Raw genomic sequence first — 22566 nt, 5'->3', positions numbered from 1 at the left:
TGCATCAATGCGAGCAGCACGATGCAACCCGACATTTTGAGAGAACTTTTGTAGGACGCCCCATTCCTATTTTCTTTCTGTTGCACTGCAATTTTGAATGAAAAATATGACGCAGTAGACAGTCACTCGCCCGGATCCTATTAGGCCATGCTATTAAACTGATAATCAATGACTTCTGCTCACAGTCAAGTTGAGTGTGTTCTTTTCTCTGACAATTTCTTGAATAGATGTGGTTTCATGTTTCAAAATAATGGTTATACTGTTACGTGCTTCCCTTTGCTGTGAACTCACAATTATGCTTCTTCACATTTCCTCAGCTGTCAATGGTCCCAGGCCTGACTTACTCTGGCACCGTTTGGGCTGATCATCTCCACATTCTCAAGGGACTGGGGACCCTTTTTGTTGTTAATGTCACAGGCTCCTGAGCTGTCCCCTTGTACTGTCTCTGACTCGCTGTTGTCAGCGTGTCTCCAGGGCTTCCTTCTTGGTTCCAGCTCAAGGTGCCCCAACTCCTGCAGGTCCTTATCAGTGTGCACTCGGTTTCTCGCCCCAAAGTTAGTGTTGGTTGTGATGTTCCTCAGGCCATATACCCTGTTGGCTTGAACCCCTTCGCTGCTCTCTCGGGGCCTAAGCCCAAACTGTATGGCGCAGCAGCAGGAGTAGGTCTGGCAGATGCCCTGGAAGCCTCTCTTGAAGTTCTCATTGTAGTAGCCGTAGATGATCGGGTTGACGCTAGAGTTGGAGAACGCTAGCCAGTGGGCGTATGGGAAGAAGTAGCCAGTCAGGAGCTCCAGCTGGTCCTTGTTCAGGTCACCATAGTCGATCAGAAGCAGCAAGGTCCACAGCGGGAGCCACGACAGCATGAAGAGCAGGGCCACCATGCTCAGCATCTTGATGACTCTGATCTTCTTGTTGGACACCAGCGGTCGTGTGGCCTCATGAGGCTGTGCTGCTGCTGGCTGGGACGGCGTCTCGTGAGGCTCCCCAGCCGACGCCACGGTGGTGGTGTACAGCTTCACCCCGATGCGGCCATACATCAGGGTGATCAGGCTGAGGGGCACCAGGTAAATGTGAGCAAACAGTACCATGGTGTAGATTTGTTGCATTTCCGGGTCGGGCCAGTTCTCGAAACACCTGTACATGGGGTATGTGTGGTTGTAGTCTTCATTGTGGACCATGTAGTAGTTCTCCATTCTCTCCACAGTCAGCATCACTGCAGACGGACTGATTATCATTATGGCCAGGACCCATATCATCCCTATAGTTGCCTTGGCAACAAGGAGAGTTAGTTTAGGCTGGAAAGGATACACAATACATCGGAACCTAAGGGGGGATTGGAGAAGATTGGAAAGAAATCAGTGGCAATTTCCTTCCTCCGCACATACATCTAGGGCAATTCCATGGAAAATTAAGTTTTTTGTAACATCCATAACGCCAATAAAATGTGATGGTATGGTATGATATGAATGATTACATGAAATTTGAGCATTTGCTATTTTTGGCTGAAGAATGTACATGAGAAAAAATGCACAAAAAATGAATGTTACCATTCACATCATACAAATGCCAAGGCATTTCACTGGCGTTATGGATGTGACAAAAAGTCAATTTTCCATGGAATTGCCCTCTAACTCTAAAATGATGCATATTTGTGAACACGTGTTAAACAATATATGAATATATATATATGAAATTTTTTTGAAGTAAAAGCTCTTGGGGAAGCGCTCAGCACAACATAAGTAGCAGGCAGGTGTTTCATAACATCTGTTGTGCTAAATCTTCATCCCAGCATGGTCAAAGTTGAATTTAGTGTCCATAATTTGGCTTACAGCCGTTTCTAAACACCTGCATCTTTTTGTCTTATAATGTACAGTATGTTCTACAATAGCTAGCTCAGCTGCAAACCATTGCATCCTTTGCTGTTTTCAGGTCAAATACTAGGGGTGAATTCAAGATGGACAAAACTTTGCAAAGCATATGATTCAATGCAGTGGTGCATTGAACACTGGGGCAATTTCAAAATCAATGTAAAGTAATACCTGGCATTCCAGGCGCACATCAGAAATGTCAGAGGAATGCCATAATGCTCCATATTCATCCAAATCATTCTCCATATTCATCCAAATCATCCAAATGATTTTAAAGCCATTATTTTAAAGTAAAAAAAACACAGTGTTCCTTTAATCGATTCAACTCTATCTCCACAAACCTGTCGACAGCGATGGCCACAAGGGTAAACACTGATGCTGATACTGACATGCCTTGCACCAGGCCACTCATCTTGCACACTGTGTTGGAAAATGGCCAACCTAGAGAAGAGAAGAAGCCATGTAAACATCACTGGACATTTTGTTTTAATATTTATACTTTTGGGGCTTTTTAATCAGAGTGGAGAGAGTGACAGGGTGGGATCGAGATTGGGGTCGGACTTAAACCTGGGTCCCCTTGAGCACATGGACCTGAATGTGGTATGGGCACTGTAGCCAGTTATGCCAGAACTTGGAAGAAAACCTGATGATGGATCAGGTGAGAGTTATGACAACCATTTCTAGTGGACTAAAATGTGATAATAGCTTGATGTTATTGAGATGATCTATTGTTTTATCACTGGGCCTCTATCAATAAGTCAAAAGATATGCCTCATATTTCAGTCTCATTCTTGTCTTACAAATGAAGGTCATTGCTTTAAAGAACGCTTAAAAAGTACACTGGGTGAAAAAACTGCAGTTCCTATGCTTCCCTTGACCTTCACTTGTCCTTTGGGCTAAACAGCTAAAATCACTAATGGCCATTCTCTGTTTAGAGTTAAGATATTTCTCTCTGTTTCCAAACTTTTATTTAGCAGGACATTGTTTTCTCCCAAAGTGTGATGAGCACCATGCATACCCAGAATCATGGGCCAAGTTGAATCCTGACCATAACTATCTCAATTTGCCTTTATTCTCTTTTCCCCTTTATATTAGTTCCTGTTGGACTTGTATAAGGTTTTGTTATTCTACATTTGTTCACTTTTGAAACTACTAAACTACATGTACTACCATACAAAGAACCCTAATTCAATTAGAATGAAATGCGCTAAATACACTTGTCTTGCCTCACAAGCTTACTTATGTGCATTGGTAATTGCAGTTTTTAGTGCTTTGACTCTCCTGTTGGATCTCTGTCTTTATGCTGAAGTATAAGAATGAATTCTCTATGACAAGCCAGCCATTTATCCCTTTGAAGCTCTTCCCTAACAAGCCACCCTGCTGCTTTCAGTACAATGCCACAGTTTACCCCCGTACTGATGTGTGGGGTCAGCCTTTTTATAGCTGTCCAGGGGGTTTGAGAAAATGGTCTCACCTCTTATGCTGAACCAAGTACAGGGCCTATGTCAAATACAAATATATGTGTCCGGCTGTCTCAGTTCACCTGCTTCCCAGGTCTGTATGGTAGAGTTGTGCAGAAGTGAAGCAGCTGCTAGCTGGACACTTCTGGATTGTCTTTCTTATGTTTTTCTGAGGAGTAGACATTACAGTACATCCCTTCATTTCCACATGCTGTCTTTCTAAATTCAGGTGGCAAAGGGCTTGATCACAAGTCCATCATTTTAGTGTGAGATGACAGTGCTGGGCATGGCAGAGCTGAATGTGGTTAGATTTCTTATTTCTGAATAGCACCTGCAGCCCCATCATTGAATGGTCAGCAACCCTTTTTCATCCACACCTCTGTAAACCAACAAGAATAAAAGGTTACACTTTACTTGGCGGGTGAGTTCATAACACATTCATAGCAGCTGTCATAAACTGCACATAAAACATTCATGACTTTTTCATGAGACATGACTCAACATTTATACCAAACCTGTCATGAATGTGGAAGACAGAATGACAACAACTTGTCAAAATAAAAGTCCAACAAGTCCATCGCGAAGCAGCATTGGCGTTTTTGTTCCAAACCTCTTACCTGATTACATCACATCTGAGTCAACAGGCTACTCCAGTGCCAAAAAGACAGAACATGGTAAAGCAAATAATTTTTGTTTCATAAAAATGTATTTGTTTTATGATGTAACCTTTGCAGATGATTTATCATTTTTTGCTACTGGGAATGTCCAACCGCTCCAGGTTACACAAATACAGGTCAGCTGAATGTACATGTAGGCTAGTTTACCAGTGTTAAACTCGTGATTACTATACAAGTTGTGAAGTATTCGTAAAGTGACATTTGATGTAGACATTTCATGAAATATTTACAATGGCTGGAGTGATTAAATTAATAGTATCCAGGTTACACAAATACATTGACTCAGATGTGACATGATCAGGTAAAAGGTTTGGAACAAAACGCCAATGCTGCTTTGCGATTGTTGGACTTTTATTTTGACAAGTTGTTGTCGTTCCGTCTTCCACATTCATGAAAGGTTTGGTATGAATGTTGAGTCATGTCTCATGAAACAGTCATGAATGCTTTATGTGCAGTTTATGACCGCTGCTATGAATGTGTTATGAACTCACCCGTCAAGTAAAGTGTTACTGAATAAAATGTGCCAGTGCTAGGGTTTCTCATAGACGTGAGTTGGCTCAGCATTAAGGTAACATTCATGCAAATATGGTACATTTATGGTAAATATATGCTATTTATGGTAAATTGTCCACTAACAGTTTGATAATCCAAGTTAAGAGAATGAGAATGACAGGTAATAATGACCGCCACGCAGAATAAAAAACATTTTGTAGCAAAATTTCGTAAACTCATTTAGCTGCAAAAAGGATGCCAACAACATATCAAATGTTGAAAATGACATATATGACTGTTTCATGAAAAATATGTGGTAATTATGAATTTGATACCGGCAGGGGCGTCACTAGACCTTATTCACTGGGGCACGTGCCTTAGTAAAAGTCTCCAGTGCCCCAGTAAAATTCTAGCTGCTCTCGCTGGAAACGGCATTCATGAGCGCATCTCCGTGGCTGCTTTAGTCATGACTGGAGCCTGTCACTTACCAGCCAATAAAAAACAAACAAGGAAAAAAAGAAAGGGGCCATAATAGCTAATCAGGAAATAGCACCTCTGTAGTTGGGTAAGATTGAACGCAACAACCAATGAAAATCGTTCACATGATTCTTCCGAGTGTTTCGTTGTACAGTGGAAACCGCTAGAGCTCATCACATCACTTTGAGCGCAGAGTAAGTCGTCCCCTATTTTAATGTTACAACAAATTCACAACTTGTTTGACCGAAAATATGACAAGTTGATCATAATTAGCATCTGTTTTTCAATGCTTAGCGTCAAATTTGTAGCCTAAATTTAGCAACAGTTTACCAGCTTGTGCTCTCTCCCTGACACACACACTCACACCATGCGTAGGCTGCATGCACACATGCGGACAAGGGACAATTAATAATGATCAGTGTTTGGAATAATGCCGTTTAAAAGAACGGCGTTAGGTAACGACGTTATTTTTTCACTAACGGGGTAATCTAACTAATTACTTTTCCTGTCGTTACAACGCCGTTAACGTTACTGGACATTAAAGGACAATTCCGGTGTGATTTTGACCTAAAGTGTGATGAAACATGATACCGAGTGTGAACGTATGTCTCATAGCTCACCTCGGCTTGTCCCCTGCACTCAGAAATCTGGCACTAGTTAGCCAATGCTACAGTGCAGTGTTTCGTTGTGGTGCCTCGGGCATCGGCCTAGCCATGCAAATAAATCACTGTTTTACACCATTTACGAGGCTCAAAGTAGCTCCATACTTCATTGGTAGACTTCCGAGGGCCTTGACATTTAAAACGAGACATGGAGAACTTTGAAAAAGCACTGGTAGTTTATTTACAAGACGATTTATACAGACAGTACCTTAAGGAATTTTACCGTTCGACGCCATCTTGAATTTAGTCACGATAAGTCGAGCGACGAATACGAACGAACAGGTATGATAAGGGATCAGATTCCAAAAGTAATTCTGTGGAAATGCATGGATTCCAGTTGCTGCTATACTGGAAGCAACTGAATCCATGCATTTCCACTGAATTATTTTTGAAATCTGATTGGCAAAGCTCTAGGTCTAGAATCGCCCCTGGATAGCAGCAACACGTTTCAAAAAAGTAACCTCTGGTGTTACTGTAGCCTAATAAACAAGAAAAAAAAGGAGCTAGTGTGTATGCATTAAAACTAACCTGTTTCGGTAATGAAAATCATTGTATGGGCTCAGGTAAACCATTGTCTATGAGCACAATGTGATACTCAATTCACAAATGCCAGTGTAAACTTAACTACAGTGGGTATCAGTTAAGTTTGGACGGTTTCCTGCATGAATCACGCACCCATTTTCGGCAGAACTCTCGGCAGAAATGACACAAAATGCAATTGACCCAAACAACCACCAGGTGGCTCTTGGGAGTTCTGCCACTACAATTTTTGATGCGACTTGACTTACTACTTCCATGACGCATCCAGTTTCCAAGTCAGTAGAACAATCAGAGACAGTTGGGCCATTACCAAACATATATGATAATACAATAGCGTGAGTTTATATATCTTATATCAGGGGCGTCGCCAGCCGATTTTGCTGGGGCTTTAACCCCCGAATGTTTCGAGTGTAGCCCCGAATGTATTTTGCAAAGTTGAATAACAAATATGAAACCATCATTCGGATCATGCATTGGAGTGAGATGGACCTATTTATCAAATATAAAAGCAGGACACGGGTTTCTTCTCACTCTCCTCCATGCAGCAGATCTAACTTGAACGTTAGGCTACCATAATTTGAAACGTAGGCTGCTTAGAGCGCGCGCACACACAAGACAGAGAGTCAGTCAGTTCCAGGGTTGGGCATGTCATTGTTTGCATTTCCTATTTAGTATAAGAAAGTTATAAAGAAATCATAAAGGCAACAAGGCAGGGGCGCCGGAACGAGTTTCAAAGTGCAGCCCAAAATCGCGTGCACTGTATTTTCTCTTTCTTGCGCAAACAAAATGTGTGCAAATAGCCTGAGTAATTCTGCTTCATAAAGTTGAACAAACGCATGTGGTCATTTTATAGATAAAAAGAAAAAGCCTACTGTCATGCAGTTTATGGAGTAGGCCAACTTGGAGTGTACTTACACACGGGAGATTCTTTCTCTAGGCTACTCGTAGCTGAGAAGAGTTGGGTGTAACGTGTCATTAATCACGTTACAGTTCCTACAGTGTGCGAGCAAAGATATTCAGAATTCTGGGAGGGCGACAAGAATATTGGCAAAAAATAGAATTCATCGGAGTAGGCTGTTTGTTACCTTACAACTGAGTTGGAAACAGTGCACAACTAGGCCTGTCACGATAACAAATTTTGCTGGACGATAAATTGTCTCAGAAATTATTGCGATAAGCGATAATATTGTCATTCTGAGAATTTTCCTCGGGAAGAGGAAGACGGCCCACTTGTTGTGTTTTTTTTCCCCAACTGGGAAAACTGCAGCGGATGATTGTGTTTTAGATGCATATGCATGTTTGTTGTGTTGCCGCTTTTAATTGCGACTGTTTTCCAACAAATGCGACACACCGACTCGCACACGTTCAGTGATTCACCACAGGCATTCGGTTTAAATCCGAAATGCTCCCACACTGCAGCTGTCGCGTTTGGCTTAGAAACCAATTCCATCTTTTTTGTCTTTATTAGGTGTAGCCTACTGGAACTCGCAACTAGCTTTCTCTCTGCCTAGTGCCTACCGGTATACTTCTCACGCGGCTCTTTAGCTGCACTCTGTGGTAGGCTACGCCAGTAGTCCCGCCTCCCCACACACCATGCGACTGACAAGTGACTGACATGAGGGTTCACTCATCGTTACTCTAAGGACCCGAGAGAGGGAGAGAGAGAGACGAGGAAAACAAACAAGCAAATGGCATTTATCGCAGCCAGAAAAATTATCGAGCTAATTTTAATTATCATGCGATTAATTGATTTATTGAATATCGCGACAGGCCTATGCACAACTAACTGACTAGTCTGATGTCAATCAAACCACGAATTGATTCCAAAAGAATATTAGGCTATAGGCTACAAGCTAGGACTGCCACTGTTTTCAGTGTGAAGAAAAGCATCTAGTATAATTAATTACAGAAGGAACGCAACTCGCAAGCGCACTTCACTCAAAGCAGTTCAATGTTTTGCAAGTTGAGTGCGTGTCACCATTCAACATTGTGAAGGAGGGTGCGCGAGCTGGGCAGCAGCGCTTCCATAAAGGTCTCTTTCAAAATGTCCTGTTACAATTGCAGCTGCTTCCGATTGTTAAATATTTAGAAAGTAGCCTACATGACGGCATTTTTGAGTTAGTGAGAGAGTCAGATTTTTGGCTTCTGGTAGTAACTTGCCAATTAACTAAAGCAAGACTTGAGTGATATCACACATTTGAAAGGAAAAATATGAAGGCAACAAGTGGCGGGCGAGGCTAGTGTAGGAAACTATGAGATATGTTGCGGGTTGTACAACAGCTGGCCCAATTCTTCGGTCAGAAAGAATGCAGATCTTCCAGGGAGATGTTATTGATAATTTATTCCACACTCCAAAGTATGTTACTGGAATATTTCCATTTAAATAATGATGACTTGGATTAAGTTGTGTTATGTTATGTGAAGTTGTGGTTTCTAAAAAATAATAAATACAGAATACTACCACGTGGCTGTATAAAGTAGCATGTGTGGCAGTATAAAGTAGCACGTTGATGACATGGCTATACATTGTAACAGTCTGCCATTCGTAATTACCAAAGTCCATTACAAATACAAAGTGCAAACAGTTAAGTTACATGAATATACAAAACCGTAACATGCTAATTGTGCAATTATAGCATCAATACTATGTGCTAATCAGGATATAAATGACAAACTAAATTTGCAACATTCCACACATTCACGGCAATTATGCTAATATTTTTCCAGACATTTACACTTACTAAACGGCAGTCTGACATATAAAGGTATAACCAAAGAGATTAACAGTGTCAACAAACTATACATTGTCAGCAACGCACAACAGGACAGAAAATAAAGTGCAAAGTTTACAATAATGTGCTTGACCAGCAGTAACGTCTCTACAGCTTCGGATTGCGCACCAAAAGAAAGAACATGCGCACACACACAACCCTTGTGGCAAAGGGAAAATCTCTTAAAGGAACAGCGTCCCTTTTGGGAAGAGCAGGGATTTTGTACAGCCGCCCCCAAATTTACTAGCTAAATTTGTGAACAGCATAAAGTCCCTGCGCATTGGTATTTAGGTTACACCAGTTACCTCATTGGGCATTTCAGGCAGTTCAATCAGTTTGGCAACTGGACGTAGATATGTGTTGCCATTGATGTCCACTTCAGAAGTCCGGATCTTCCCATCATCACTTATGATAACCTTACTCACCCATCCAACAGGCCACAAGGCCCGAGGAAGTTGATAGTCTATCACAAGGACTACCTGTCCGACAGAGAGGTCCCCTGTAGAGCCCTTCCATTTCTGCCTTAGTTGAAGGTTGGGTAGGTATCTTCGGATGAACTGGCTCCAGAAGTGGTCAGCAATGACCTGGCTGTGTCGGTAGCGTCTTCGTCCCAGCAGAGCATCAGGGCCATACAAGGCCTGTGGCAGTGAGGCATCACGCCGCCCCATCAAAAGCAGATTAGGAGTGACTGGGTCTGGGTCTGCTACAGCCGACAATACATATCCAAGTGGCTTTGAACTTAAAGGAACACGCCACCCAATATCAGTAGTAATATATGTTCTTACCTTAACTTTCACGAGTTGAGTCATACCTCTCCCGTGTCGGTACGTGCACTCAAACGCTCTGGTGCGCGGCTGGACTGTGTTAGCATGTTGCTATGCTAGCGGGCTTTGCCGTAACTAACCGTAGAAGTAATCAAAAACATCCACGTTTTCCTGACTTAAATACAGTTGCTCGAGTAGTTGATAGAAATGTCAACGACCACGCAACATGAAACGTGGCGATTTTCCAAGCGAATAAACAGGAGAACTACAATGTGTGGCGCAATAGCACTTGGGAGTTCTTCGACCTAGCGTAGTAGTATTGTTAACACCTAATTGTAGATCCTATCCACCACAGAGTTTAGAATCCATGCTGGATCGACCCTCAGCCTCTCCCTCCCCTCTGAGCGAGAGAGAGGCACACACACTAGAGATGCGCTGATGGGCTATTATTTCAACCACAACTGCATAGCAAAACTTATCATCCATCAGCCATCCATCAGCACCAAAGTTTTTTGACCAATTTTCAAAACCGCACCCGCCCACCATCCGCTGGTTGTTTTAATGTAGGCTATATGGGTGATGCAGCGCTGCTGACGTGAGGCTAAAAAGCCCTTGCCTGTTCTAGAAAGACTGATCCAATGCAGCAAATATATTAAAAGGCTAAAGTCGTACATTGGCTATGTTGTAGCCTATCCCCAGAATATCAGCAGCAAACTCTCTCTGTCTCTGTCTCGCAAAACAGTCTCCAAATAAAACGCACATCGGCCTGTTGCCTATTCTGCCAGCTTGTGACAATATATCGTCCAAAATGCTTGATTGCATTGCATTCTCCACATTTTTAGCTAAATTTTCATGTAGGCCTACCACATCAGCATTTTTGTTCAGTGAATCTTTTGTAAATTGCTTTACAATAGTGTCGGGCCCTTGTCAGCAGCCTTCGGCTTGCCTCTTGCCACTATTCACTCCTTGTCTTCCGATGTCATTTCTGAGTCATCTACAGATGTTTACACACATTCACCTCCCTAAACAGAACCAACTTGACGTTGACTTCAACCTGTGTTATATCCTAGATGAGACTGCCTGGGTTATTTTGTTTCGATATTAGCCTATATATAAAACACATAATTGTAGCCTACAATTCAGGGAATAGGCATTTAAAAGAGAGACAGAGAGTGATATGACTCAGAAATGACATCAGGCGATGGCAGTGCGAGATGTTCAGAACGTAAGAGCTAAAACTTCTACAAACTCAATAACATCCACAGCAGAAAAAGAAGGTAAGAAAAATAGTCGGAAAACTTAGATGTGTAAGGCAAGCAAGCAAGTTTGGCGGTTGTTACTAAAAATGTGAACATGCACGTTGCACTGTTGTGCGGTGGACTTTCAGAATGAATGGAGTCAGAGTTTCTTTAATATCGAGGCGTCATATAGTTTGTCCGATCGGCCTGCTATAAAATGAATTGCGCTGTCTGACTGAAAAAGACGCGCTCTCTTCCCGTGCAGTCAAAATGAATGGGAGTCTTCAGAACAGGCTTGTCAGTCACCCTGACATAACAGTGTGTAAAGTAGCCTATAATGTGAATGACTTGTTATTTTATCAAGGATTTCTTTCTTTTTGCAAAAAATAAAGTACAATAGGCATTAATTAGTAGGCCAGGAGCATGTTGAAATTATGTGGCAAAAATTGTTTTTTATTACAATGATAAAATTGTAAAAGGACGTGACCGAAGCTGAGGCAAGCCAGGCAATAGGCCTATAGGCCCGACGGTAATTGTAAAGCAATTTACAAAAGATTCACTGAACAAAAATGCTGATGTGGTACATGAAAATTTAGCTAAAAATGTGGAGAATGCAATGCAATCAAGCATTTTGGACGATATATTGTCACAAGCTGGCAGAATAGGCAACAGGCCGATGTGCGTTTTATTTGGAGACTGTTTTGCGAGACAGAGACTGATGCTGATATTCTGGGGATAGGCTACAACATAGCCAATGTACGACTTTAGCCTTTTAATATATTTGCTGCATTGGATCAGTCTTTCTAGAACAGGCAAGGGCTTTCTAGCCTCACGTCAGCAGCGCTGCATCACCCATATAGCCTACATTAAAACAACCAGCGGATGGTGGGCGGGTGCGGTTTTGAAAATTGGTCAAAAAACTTTGGTGCTGATGGATGGCTGATGGATGATAAGTTTTGCTATGCAGTTGTGGTTGAAATAATAGCCCATCAGCGCATCTCTAGTGTGTGTGCCTCTCTCTCGCTCAGAGGGGAGGGAGAGGCTGAGGGTCGATCCAGCATGAATTCTAAACTCTGTGGTGGATAGGATCTACAATTAGGTGTTAACAATACTACTACGCTAGGTCGAAGTACTCCCAAGTGCTATTGCGCCACACATTGTAGTTCTCTTGTTTATTCGCTTGGAAAATCGCCACGTTTCATGTTGCGTGGCCGTAGACATTTCTATCAACTACTCGAGCAACTGTATTTAAGTCGGGAAAACGTGGATGTTTTTGATTACTTATACGGTTAGTTACGGCAAAGCCCGCTAGCATAGCAACATGCTAACACAGTCCAGCCGCGCACCAGAGCGTTTGAGTGCACGTACCGACACGGGAGAGGTATGACTCAACTCGTGAAAGTTAAGGTAAGAACATATATTACTACTGACATTGGGTGGCGTGTTCCTTTAATATTCCTTGAACCTCCACTAAAACTGTAGCAAGAACCTCCTCTGGCATCGGCTGGTCTCTCAGTACAACTTGAAGGGCAGCCTTGGCAGATTTTATCTCCCTTTCCCATGCCCCTCCAAAGTGTGGTGCATGGGAAGGATTGTATCTGAAGGAGATACTCTGTCCAGCAAGCTGTTTTTTGAGGTAAGGTTCAAGTTGAGCCAGGGCCTCTTTGAGTTCTCTGTCCCCTCCACGGAAATTAGTGCCCTGATCGCAGATGAGCTCAAAGGGTTTCCCTCACCTAGCCACAAATCTTCGAAGGGCAAGGAGGAAAGAATCTTTATCCATGTGGCAAAGGAGATCCAGATGGATACACCTTGTGGTAAGGCACTTGAATATGATTCCCCACCTTTTTTCCTGTCTTCTGCCTATTTTTACATTGTAAGGGCCAAAACAGTCGACTCCTGTGGACCAGGAAGGGGGCTGATTCAGACGGAGCCGAGCAGCTGGTAAATCAGCCATCTGAGGTACCACAGGCCTTTTGCGCCACTCACAACATTCAGCACACTGTCGCTGATGCTTTCGGATGGCCTGACGTCCTCTCAGTATCCAATGTGACCTCCTGACCTCAGCAAAGACCCTTTCAGGACCGGGGTGAAGGAGGCATTTGTTGTAGTCTTGGATCAAGAGACGGGTAACAATGTGATCAGGGGAGAGGAGAATAGGATGAAGAGTGTCTTCATCTAGCTCTTCAGCCTTACAAAGCCTACCACCAACTCTTATGAGTCCAAGAACTTCGTCCAATGCAGGTGAAAGTAAACTCAGTCTGCTGCTAGCTTGTATGACCTTGCCAGCTTTGAGTGCCATCACCTCCTCAGGGAAGCTCTCAATTTGTGCTCTCTTCAGAAGGGCCAGCTTCAATCCGTTCAGACGCCGTCATAGATTGGGAGGCCGCCCCATGGAGGGCCTGATGAGTGGTAAGTAAAAGGTCACCCCACGATTCACAGGATCTCAGGTCAGGAAATTATGCATCAATGGTGGGAACCGTGCCACAGAAGATACCCTGTCGAAGCTCTGCAGCATCATCCACGACTATGGAGGGACAAACTGGCCAATGCTCAAGCGGATACTGAAGGAAAGGAGGGCCGTTTCGCCAGCGATTGGGCTGTGCAAGCTGGACCAAACTCAGTCCCCGGGTTATGTTGTCCGCTGGATTATTCTTGGAATCAACATACTTCCAGTTATCAGCTCCCACCAGCTCTTGTATTTCAGCAACACGGGTTCCCACAAACACTTTGTATTGCTGAGATTCAGACTGGATCCACTTCAATACGCTGGTGGAATCTGACCACATGATGCAGCGTTTGATAGGTAGTGTGAGCTCTACATTCAGAACTTTGGCAAGTTGGGCACCACTCAGCGCTGCACATAATTCCAGACGCGGGATTGATAACTGCCTCTTGGGTGCAACCCGTGATCGAGCCATGATGAAGGAGACATGAATTTCTAATACCTTCTCTGACGCATCACTGAATACGTGCAACTCCACTTCTTCATTTGTGATGTTGAATGGAGTGTAACGCCTGAGAATGGTGACATTTTGAAGTCGATCAGCTCTGATTCCCATGCCTGCCATATTGGAAGTAAGTCATCTTGAATGGGCTCATCCCACTGATGCTCAGTCTGCCACAGCGCCTAAACCAGTACTTTAGCCCTGGTGGTATATGGAATTATAAAACCCAAGGGATCTTACTGGCTGGCAAGTACACGATACACTGTCCTCATGGTGGGCTCTGCACTGGAGATGAGCCTATGTTTGTAACCCAGCTCATCAGAAAGGCAGTGCCAACGAAGACCGAGAGTGGACTCTTAGGGCTCTGTTTTGTTGGCTGAGAACCAAAGTTCACAGGCCTCTGACCTGGCCTCAGAGGGGAGATGTGAAACTACATCAGGGATGTTGCTGGCCCACTGCCTGACATCAAATCCACCTTTGGCAAATAGAGCTCTCATTTGTCGATGAGTGCTTTGGCCTGCTGAGGACATGGCAGAGACTGGAAACAGTTGTCCACATAGAAGGCGCTTAAGACTGATTCCCATCACATCTTCATTGCCCTTTGCATGGTCTCTGACGTGCCTTAGGACTGCATAAGTTGCGCAGCAGGGACTACATGTAGTCCTGAATGGTAACACACGCCACTCATATGTCTGGGTTCCGGTCTCGTTCCATGTCTCGCCACAGGAAGCGCAAGAAAGGCTGAGGGAATTCTCAGCATCCTCACTGGTTATTCTCACAGCATATCCAGCTTCCTCCAGTTTGTGTATTTCTTTGGTGTAGATGGAGGCCTGCTCTGGATTACTTGACAACCGTCGCTCAGTACCTCGTAGGAGACCCATTACAGCAGAAGATGGTGCTTGAAGAATAGGGTTGTCTTTCTTCCAGAGAAGAGGTGTAGCGTATCTCTCTACACCATCCACATTGATCCACACTGAATCCTTCTCCAGCAAAGCAAGTGCTGCATTATCCTGCTTAGAGTGTGTCATCTCCTTCCCACGGTGATGTGGGAGAGTGTCGAGCTGCCATAATTTCTCCACATTATACCGTAGCTCTTGAGCTGGGGATAGAAAGGAGATATGTAGGCAGGAATTTTGTCGGCAGGGCTGTTGGAGGAAGGTTGCAGGCCCTTGGATGGCCCATCCTAACTGAGTGCATACAGCAATAGGACTGCCAGGTGAACCCATGCGGATTGGACATATGGCTGTGATCAGATGTGGGTTGTCTGACCTGATTAGAATCATGGGTTTTGTTTTGCTGAAGGCTTTAAGTGGAACATCCCGCAGGTAATGGTACTTTCTCTTGAGAACGTCAACTGGGCAAGATTGCTCTGCGAGGTCCAGCTCTGCAGAAGTGAATGCTCTCTGGAGTTTGTGTCTGACACCAAGGTTTGTTATGGCAGATATCTGCAGTGTAACAAATGCACCTTGTAATTGGACAATATCCTGTCTGACTGTTCTCAGAGTAAGTCATTCATGCTCCCCTTTAAGGCCAAGATGTTTCACAGCAGCAATATGATAGTCCTTTCGGATCCATCGTCAAGCAGGGCGTGAGTGTCCAGAGTCCTTCCATGACGTAAACGGACAGGGACTACTTTGAGCATCACTCGGCGTGAGTGACTGGCCTGGTCCATGTAAACGACAGTAGATGCAGTACTGACAGTCAGCACACTCGGTCGTGGTGTGGTTGCTACCTCATGCAGAGTGAGCAGATGTTGTTCTCCACATATGGAGCAGGGTTTCTTTAAAGTGCAACTGTCAGGCTTGTGACCTCTACCACACCTCCAGCACCTGTTCTGTTGTTTAATCCAGTCTGCCTTCTGGGAGGTGTTCAATTTAGTGAAGTCCGAACAGCCATTTAGATAATGCTCCTGATTCTTACAATATGGACAGAAAGGCTTGAATCGTTCACGTTTCTTTGATGGTGATGCAGAAGAGGTATTTGCAGAAGGCTGAGTGGGCTTTGATGTATGTGGAGTATTCTCCTTTCCCTTTGAATGTTTTGCAGACTTGGATACACCGCGTTCAGCTCCCCCTTGTATCCCTTCTGAGGCGCGACGAGATATCTGGAGAGCTTGTGATTTAGTTTCCAACCATGTAGCTAAATCCACCAGAGTGTATGTTCTACTCGACCCACTTGTGATGATACCTCGTCTCAGACAGTGTTCCACAAAGGAGTCTTTGTAGTTCACAGGGAGTTTGCTAAGCAAGGTGCCACATTGAAGCTCATATCTGGAAGGCCCGTCTGTGGAATTTAGCATACCAACTAGTGAGTTGACAGCTGTGCTGAAATCTTCAAATCCTTGAGCATCTCTGGCCTGTGAAGTGAAGGATACTGTGGCCCCAACAGTGGCTGCACAGGTGGAGGCTGCACAGGCGGAGGCTGCACAGGCGGTGGCTGCACAGGTGGTGGCTGAGCAGGCGGTGGCTGCACAGGCGGAGGCTGAGCAGGTGGTGGCTGCACAGGTGGTGGCTGAGCAGGTGGTGGCAGCTGCAGAAGCGGAGAGTGCACTGGCGTTGAATGTGAGTGCGGTGAAGAGGGAACACTCCCTGGCTCTCCTGTGGTCTGAAGCATAAACTGTCCCGGCGTCAGATGAGGCTCCGTCCACATTGCAGCAGTAGCTAAGGGTTGGTGATGATCCCCAACAGATACTGGCTGCATTGGTTGCAGCACCAGTGGCGTTAACTGATCGGCTGCAGAAGACGTAAATGGATTGGTCAGTTCCCGCATATAGGTATGACTAGGTGGCTCAGTCCATGAGGGCTGTGAAGCTGATGAAGGGTCGAGAGGAGTTCTCTGTGGTGAATGGATAGTAGCCACTGATGATCGTGCAAAGGGAATATGTGACAGGCTACTGCTATACTGCTGGTTGAGAGAAGTTGACCTTGGATACTCTTGGGAAAAACTCACATTCTTCTAGCATCCTCCATTACTACCTGGAGCTCTCTCAGCTCAATGCTTAAGCTTCTCCATCATTCTTCTAGATGGTCCAGTTGTCCAAGGTCTCTGCTTGTAGCTCTAGAAGGTGCAGATGAGACGTAACTGGTGCTAGGTTCATGACTTGCATGTGATACTATTCTTTCAGATGAGGTCACATTACCAGTGGAGGGAATGAAAATGGACTGATGTGGATGGCTGAGCACATAGTTCTGTAAGTAGGCTGGGGGGTGCCGACTCCGTACGGGATGAGGATCAGGCAGATATGCTCCATCCTGGACATCTCTGGAAGGATCCATGACGCAGCAGATGTACTCTCTGGCTCGGAAGGACCAATTTTTTAGGGAACTATGAGATATGTTGCGGGTTGTAATGGCTGGCCTAATTCTTCGGTCAGAAAGAATGCAGATCTTCCAGGGAGATGTTATTGATTATTTATTCCACACTCCAAAGTATATTACTGGAATATTTCCATTTAAATAATGATGACTTGGATTAAGTTGTGTTATGTTATGTAAAGTTGTGGTGTCTAGAAAATAATAAATACAGAATACAATCAGCATCATACTCTAACTGTGAAATCAAGCATTGCTAAATAGACATTTATATACTTAACAGGTTCACCATCAGTAATAATTACACTACCACGTGGCTGTATAAAGTAGCATGTGTGGCAGTATAAAGTAGCACGTGGAATAGGCTGGAACAACGTGACTGACATGGCTATACATTGTAACAGTCTGCCATATGTAATGACCAAAGGCCATTACAAATACAAAGTGCAAACAGTTAAGTTTCATGAATATAAAAAAACGTAACATGCTAATTGTGCAATTATAGCATCAATACTATGTGCTCATCACAATATAATTGACATACTACATTTGCAACATTCCACACATTCGCGGCAATTATGCTAATATGTTTCCAGACATTTACACTTACTAAACGGCAGTCTGACATAAAGGTATAACCAAAGAGATTAACAGTGTCAACAAACTATAGTAAACATCACTTACATTGTCAGTAACAACGCACAACAGGACAGAAAATAAAGTGCAAAGTTTCCAATAATGTGCTTGACCAGCAGTAACGTCTTTACAGCTTCAGATTGCGCACCAAAAGAAAGAACATGCGCACCCACACAACCCTTGTGGCAAAGGGAAAATCTCTTAAAGAAACAGCGTCCCTTATGGGAGAAGCAGGGATTTTGTACAGCTAGAGTTGGAGGGATATTGTGCTGTTGCTGTAAAGGACGAGCCCAATCGCCTATTTCTCAGTTGTGTAATAAAAGCAGTATCATCATGTTGTGGTTGAAATTTGCCAGGGCGGATAAGCATAGTTGTAAAGGGCATGAATAAAAAAAGTCAAAAAACGTCCTTTGCCAAACCCAAAATTTAAATAAGAATTTTATCTTAACGAAACAACTCTAAATATCAGAGTGGGATAGGTTGGGATATTGTAGAAATTTCACTTAAATTGCAACCGCAACATGCCTGCTTGTCGACAAAAACAACAACCAAAAATATATCAAAGCACTTTTTGCCTTTGAATGTAGCACGAAAAAATTTTTAAACAGCTGGATAATTGATTTAGCTAAATGATTATAGCCTGTACACCAGCAATTGTTGCTGTTGTACGAACAATTGTCGTTTTGGGACATTAAGCTACGTTAAACTTTTTCACGTTAAGCCCCCCTCCCCCACCCCCTTCTTTCACAATCAGTGCAGCTTTCTGAAGCGGTGCTTTCTGAAGCTAATGTAACAACAAATACCACCAATATTGTGTGTGGCAATAAAAGTATCCAGGGTTTGCGCAAGTAGCCTAAATATAAATAAATCCTTAACGTGAAAAAGCTTAACGTATCTTAATGTCCCAAAACGGCAAGAAGTCGTTTTACTCCCTGTATGTGCTCATTATAAAGATGTGCTCATTATAAAAGTTTAACGTGTCCCAAAAACAGCTATCAATTAATCACCAACGTCTTATAAACAAGTCTTGCCAGGAGCAACACCTTGCAAAAAAAAAAACTTGTGACCAAAGTTAAGTGAACCTTCGGTGCATTTCACCGGCGTCGGCAGGCGTGCCCGCGCGTTCAATTAACAGTGTAGCTTCCTTTTAAGCAATAGCCATGATGGTGTAGTGGTTAGTGAGGCTGTTTTTTGCACGGTAGCCCAGGCTGCTCAAATGTGGTTTGATCCCCGTTTGATTTGTAAGGTATTGTTTCAGATCGTATCTGTTTATGTTTTCTTACTTCACCATTAACCACACAATTTCAACTAAACTCTCAGAATGGTCAAAAATCGAGAGTTTTTATAAGAAGAAAGTGATTTAGAGAACACATAGTGGCAGCAATAAGATTCTCTTTATTGTGACTTCATGTGGTCTCCCATCCAGTAATTGACCAAGGGCATGCTGCTTAGCTTTTGACAAAGACTGAACACAGGTAACACAGCGAGCCACAAACTTTAAAGACTACATCTCCAAAAAACAGCTCTGAGGTGTCGGAATTGTTTTAAAGCTTCGGAACAATTCGGCACAATTGCTTCGAACGTTTCAGTGTTTCATAAAGCCTCGCTTTGCCCATCCCTAGGCACTGTACAATCAAGAAATCCTGCCACTGAATCCAAAACTATGTTTGACATTATGTACAAAGCTTATAGGATACAGTGGACTAGCATGTTGCAGGGGCTGCTAAAAACACCGACAAACAATGCCGTTTAGAACAGAAACATCTGACACCACGTTATTTCCACGTTATTTTCCTCTGCTGATTTATGTTCTGTGGATGACAAATCTGGCAGCTTTTTTTTAGAAAAATATAGACATAGAAAAATTGAAACCATGCAGTCTAAAATGACAAATCAAGCACTTTATTTCAATAGCTACTTTTCAGGCTTATTGTTTTCTTAAATTATTTAAATGTGTTGACAAAGGACATTTTGTGATGACTTGAATTATAATATGTCTTATAATATGTCAACAAGCAATGCATCATCAAGGCTGTGTTGTAAGATGTTGATGAAAGCATTTTGCACAGTTAACCATATCCAGTGCACCCATCCATAAGTTTAATAAATGTTCCTTTTTTAAATTGAGACTTATAACATTTGTTATCATCATCATTTGTGTAATTATGTGTCATTTGTATGATGTAAATTGAGGGAGCAAAATAAAAGCAGTATCGGCTCCAAATATCGGCTCAAGAAAATCGGCAGCCTGTATCGGTCATCGGCTAAGGCTGATGGAAAAAAATCGGTATCGGTACTAAAAAATCCATATCGGTCGATCCCTAATAAAGATCAACAATAATGATCCCACCATATTTTCTGCAGTAGGTTTCTAGGCCATAAACAGCTTTAAATGTATCATAATCTGGGAACCCTGTATAAAATGAAATCTGTTTATCGTCACCTTGAAAATTTGAAATCAAAAACTGTTTTTGTTGAAGCTCTAAAATGAAAAGTTCTTGATCACCGATGGTCTTGCGGGCTTCCTCAAGTTGATCTTGAAGTGAGGGAGGCAGTGCAGCATATTCATGGTCTGTGTGCGGAGGGGGTGTCTTCACTGGAAGTATAAGAGAAACATATTGATGGACACATTAGGTCTTTTACAAGGATACTCATGCTCAATTAATGTAACCAATTAAACCATGTCGATCATCGAGATCCGTGGAAACATTACTGGAAATCATCAACAGAGAAATACTGTCACTACACAGTTAATAAATGCATTACAAACTAGTAACTAAATTCATCTAAACAACACTCCTCTCTAGTCTGACAGAACTCCATGCAAACACAGTTGGCACGGCTCCCTGTTTCAACTTGGTCATGCCAGTCTTGCTTTTCACAAGGCAGTCTGGGAGGAAATGCTCCGAGCACACTTGTGTATGTGTTTATCTGCATCAGCAAATAAAATGTAATCATATAAGCATTTATACATGTATAATTTTATTGATCAGACTCAATGTGACTCCTGTACATCCTCCTCCTAGCTAGGAAAACTGATGTGACGTATTCCCTAGGTTAGCTTGTGCCTAGAAGCTAACAAGGTCACTCAGAATATGCTTATACTAGTGAATCTGTGGTGGTAGATTTTAATAACATAGGCTACTACTAATTTTGGACTAGGCTGTATATTTCAACAACCTGTCTCTCTGCCTTAATCTATCTATTAAAACTTGCTAGTTCTAGTTAGCTGCTAGCGATACAAGCTAGTTATGGAGACGGCTCAGCTTTACAGCACCAGACATATAAAACTTACCTTAAAATTACGACCAGGATCCCTTGTGATGTTTATTATCCATTGTCGACGTAGTCCCTGATCTTTGGGGAAACGGTGAAACGTTTGTCCTCTGTTTGATTTTTTCCTCTGTGATGAAGTGCATTGGGGAACACAGCAGTGTGAAAAAATCGCGTTGTGAGAAATCCCGGAAGTGGTAAGTGTACCCCTCAGGCTCGGTGGAACGTTCGAGGTGAATAGAGTGGTGAAGTCCCGCCCCTTCCGTTTGCCTACATGGGACCTATCTTTCAAAAAAAATTGAACGGCAGTCTATGGCGAAAAATAAATTATTTTCTGGTCCCGGTTGACTTGTGCCTTGAATTACCCAAATTTTAAAGACAATTTTTCATGTAAAGACATTTGCAGTTTGTTTCGTAACTATTGAATTACAACATTGTGAAAGATCGTAATTCCAACGACTACAAACCCATCAGTCGCGCTAGTGACGTTAGCTCATTCACAGCCACACTAGATTGTACAAGCATACCAGCAACAGGTCTTAATTGGGCTTTCCTTGCCGAAGAAAATACCATGAGTCAGAGGATTAAACACATCAGGTAAGCTGTATTCGTCCATATAGACTGTACATTACATACTGTTAAGTGACATAGCAGGCAGCAAGATGCAACCGTTAACTAGCATAACAGCTCTTATCGTTTCATTACGTTGGTGACGTACATCGTTCGAGACAAGAGATGTAGTCCACTGAGTGGATTCGCACAAAACCAACATAACTTTTGAAGTCTATCGAACAACAGTACTTTCTTGACGTGAAAAATTATCTTTTAAATTCACACACATCATATGTGAAATTTGTGGCACAATTCAAACTGGACCAAAAAATAATTATCTCTCCATTAACTCCCGTTCATAATTTTTTGAAAGATAGGTCCCATGGACCGGAAGTAGAAGGGGCGGGACTTCACCACTCTATAAGGCGAAAGAAAAACTACCAATCACAGACCTTGCTGTCGAACGCTCCGTCCGGTTTGACCGTGGAACGCCACAGCGGACTTATACTGCCCCCAAGCGGCTGCAGTTGTACTTACATTTCACGCAGCTGTGTGAGTGTTTCATTCTTTTTTGTATCTGTTAGCATACTGTTACCTGTGATGAGGTTGTCCACAAGGGTGGTGGGTATGCAGAAGATTCCCACGAGTAGATCACTGACAGCGAGGTTGAGGATGAACAGGTTTGTAACAGTTCTCATGCGGCGGTTCTTCAACACTATCAAGCACACCAGGCCATTCCCCACCATACACAGCAGAAAGATGAAGAGATAGACCAGGATCAGGCTGGCCGCCACTGGGAACGAGTGCTGGTAGTATGGGTATGGGTGATCAGAGTTGGCGGAGATGTTGCTTGTTGAGTTATTGGTACAGTTTCCACTCCAGGAAATATTTACATTCAGA

The 22566-nt window shown here is 43.1% G+C and overlaps 1 protein-coding gene across 1 annotated transcript; it reads right to left on the bottom strand.

Moving 5' to 3' along the window:
- Positions 1 to 320: 320 nt before the first annotated feature.
- Positions 321 to 22559, bottom strand: npffr1l2 (neuropeptide FF receptor 1 like 2). Its single transcript, XM_076271344.1, has 3 exons — positions 22262 to 22559; positions 2210 to 2309; positions 321 to 1323 (listed from the first exon to the last, which is right to left on the bottom strand). Exons 1-3 carry the CDS (start codon positions 22410 to 22412, stop codon positions 321 to 323), a joined length of 1254 nt encoding a protein of 417 aa, XP_076127459.1. The 5' UTR covers positions 22413 to 22559.
- Positions 22560 to 22566: the final 7 nt, after the last annotated feature.

This window comes from Alosa pseudoharengus, unplaced genomic scaffold (assembly GCF_046254945.1).
Source record: "Alosa pseudoharengus isolate Yale_2024_CS ecotype anadromous, Long Island Sound unplaced genomic scaffold, YU_APseudo_1.1 YU_APseudo_1.1_scf_6, whole genome shotgun sequence".
Lineage (NCBI taxonomy): Eukaryota > Metazoa > Chordata > Actinopteri > Clupeiformes > Clupeidae > Alosa > Alosa pseudoharengus.
This window is presented reverse-complemented; position numbering and strand designations above follow the sequence as displayed.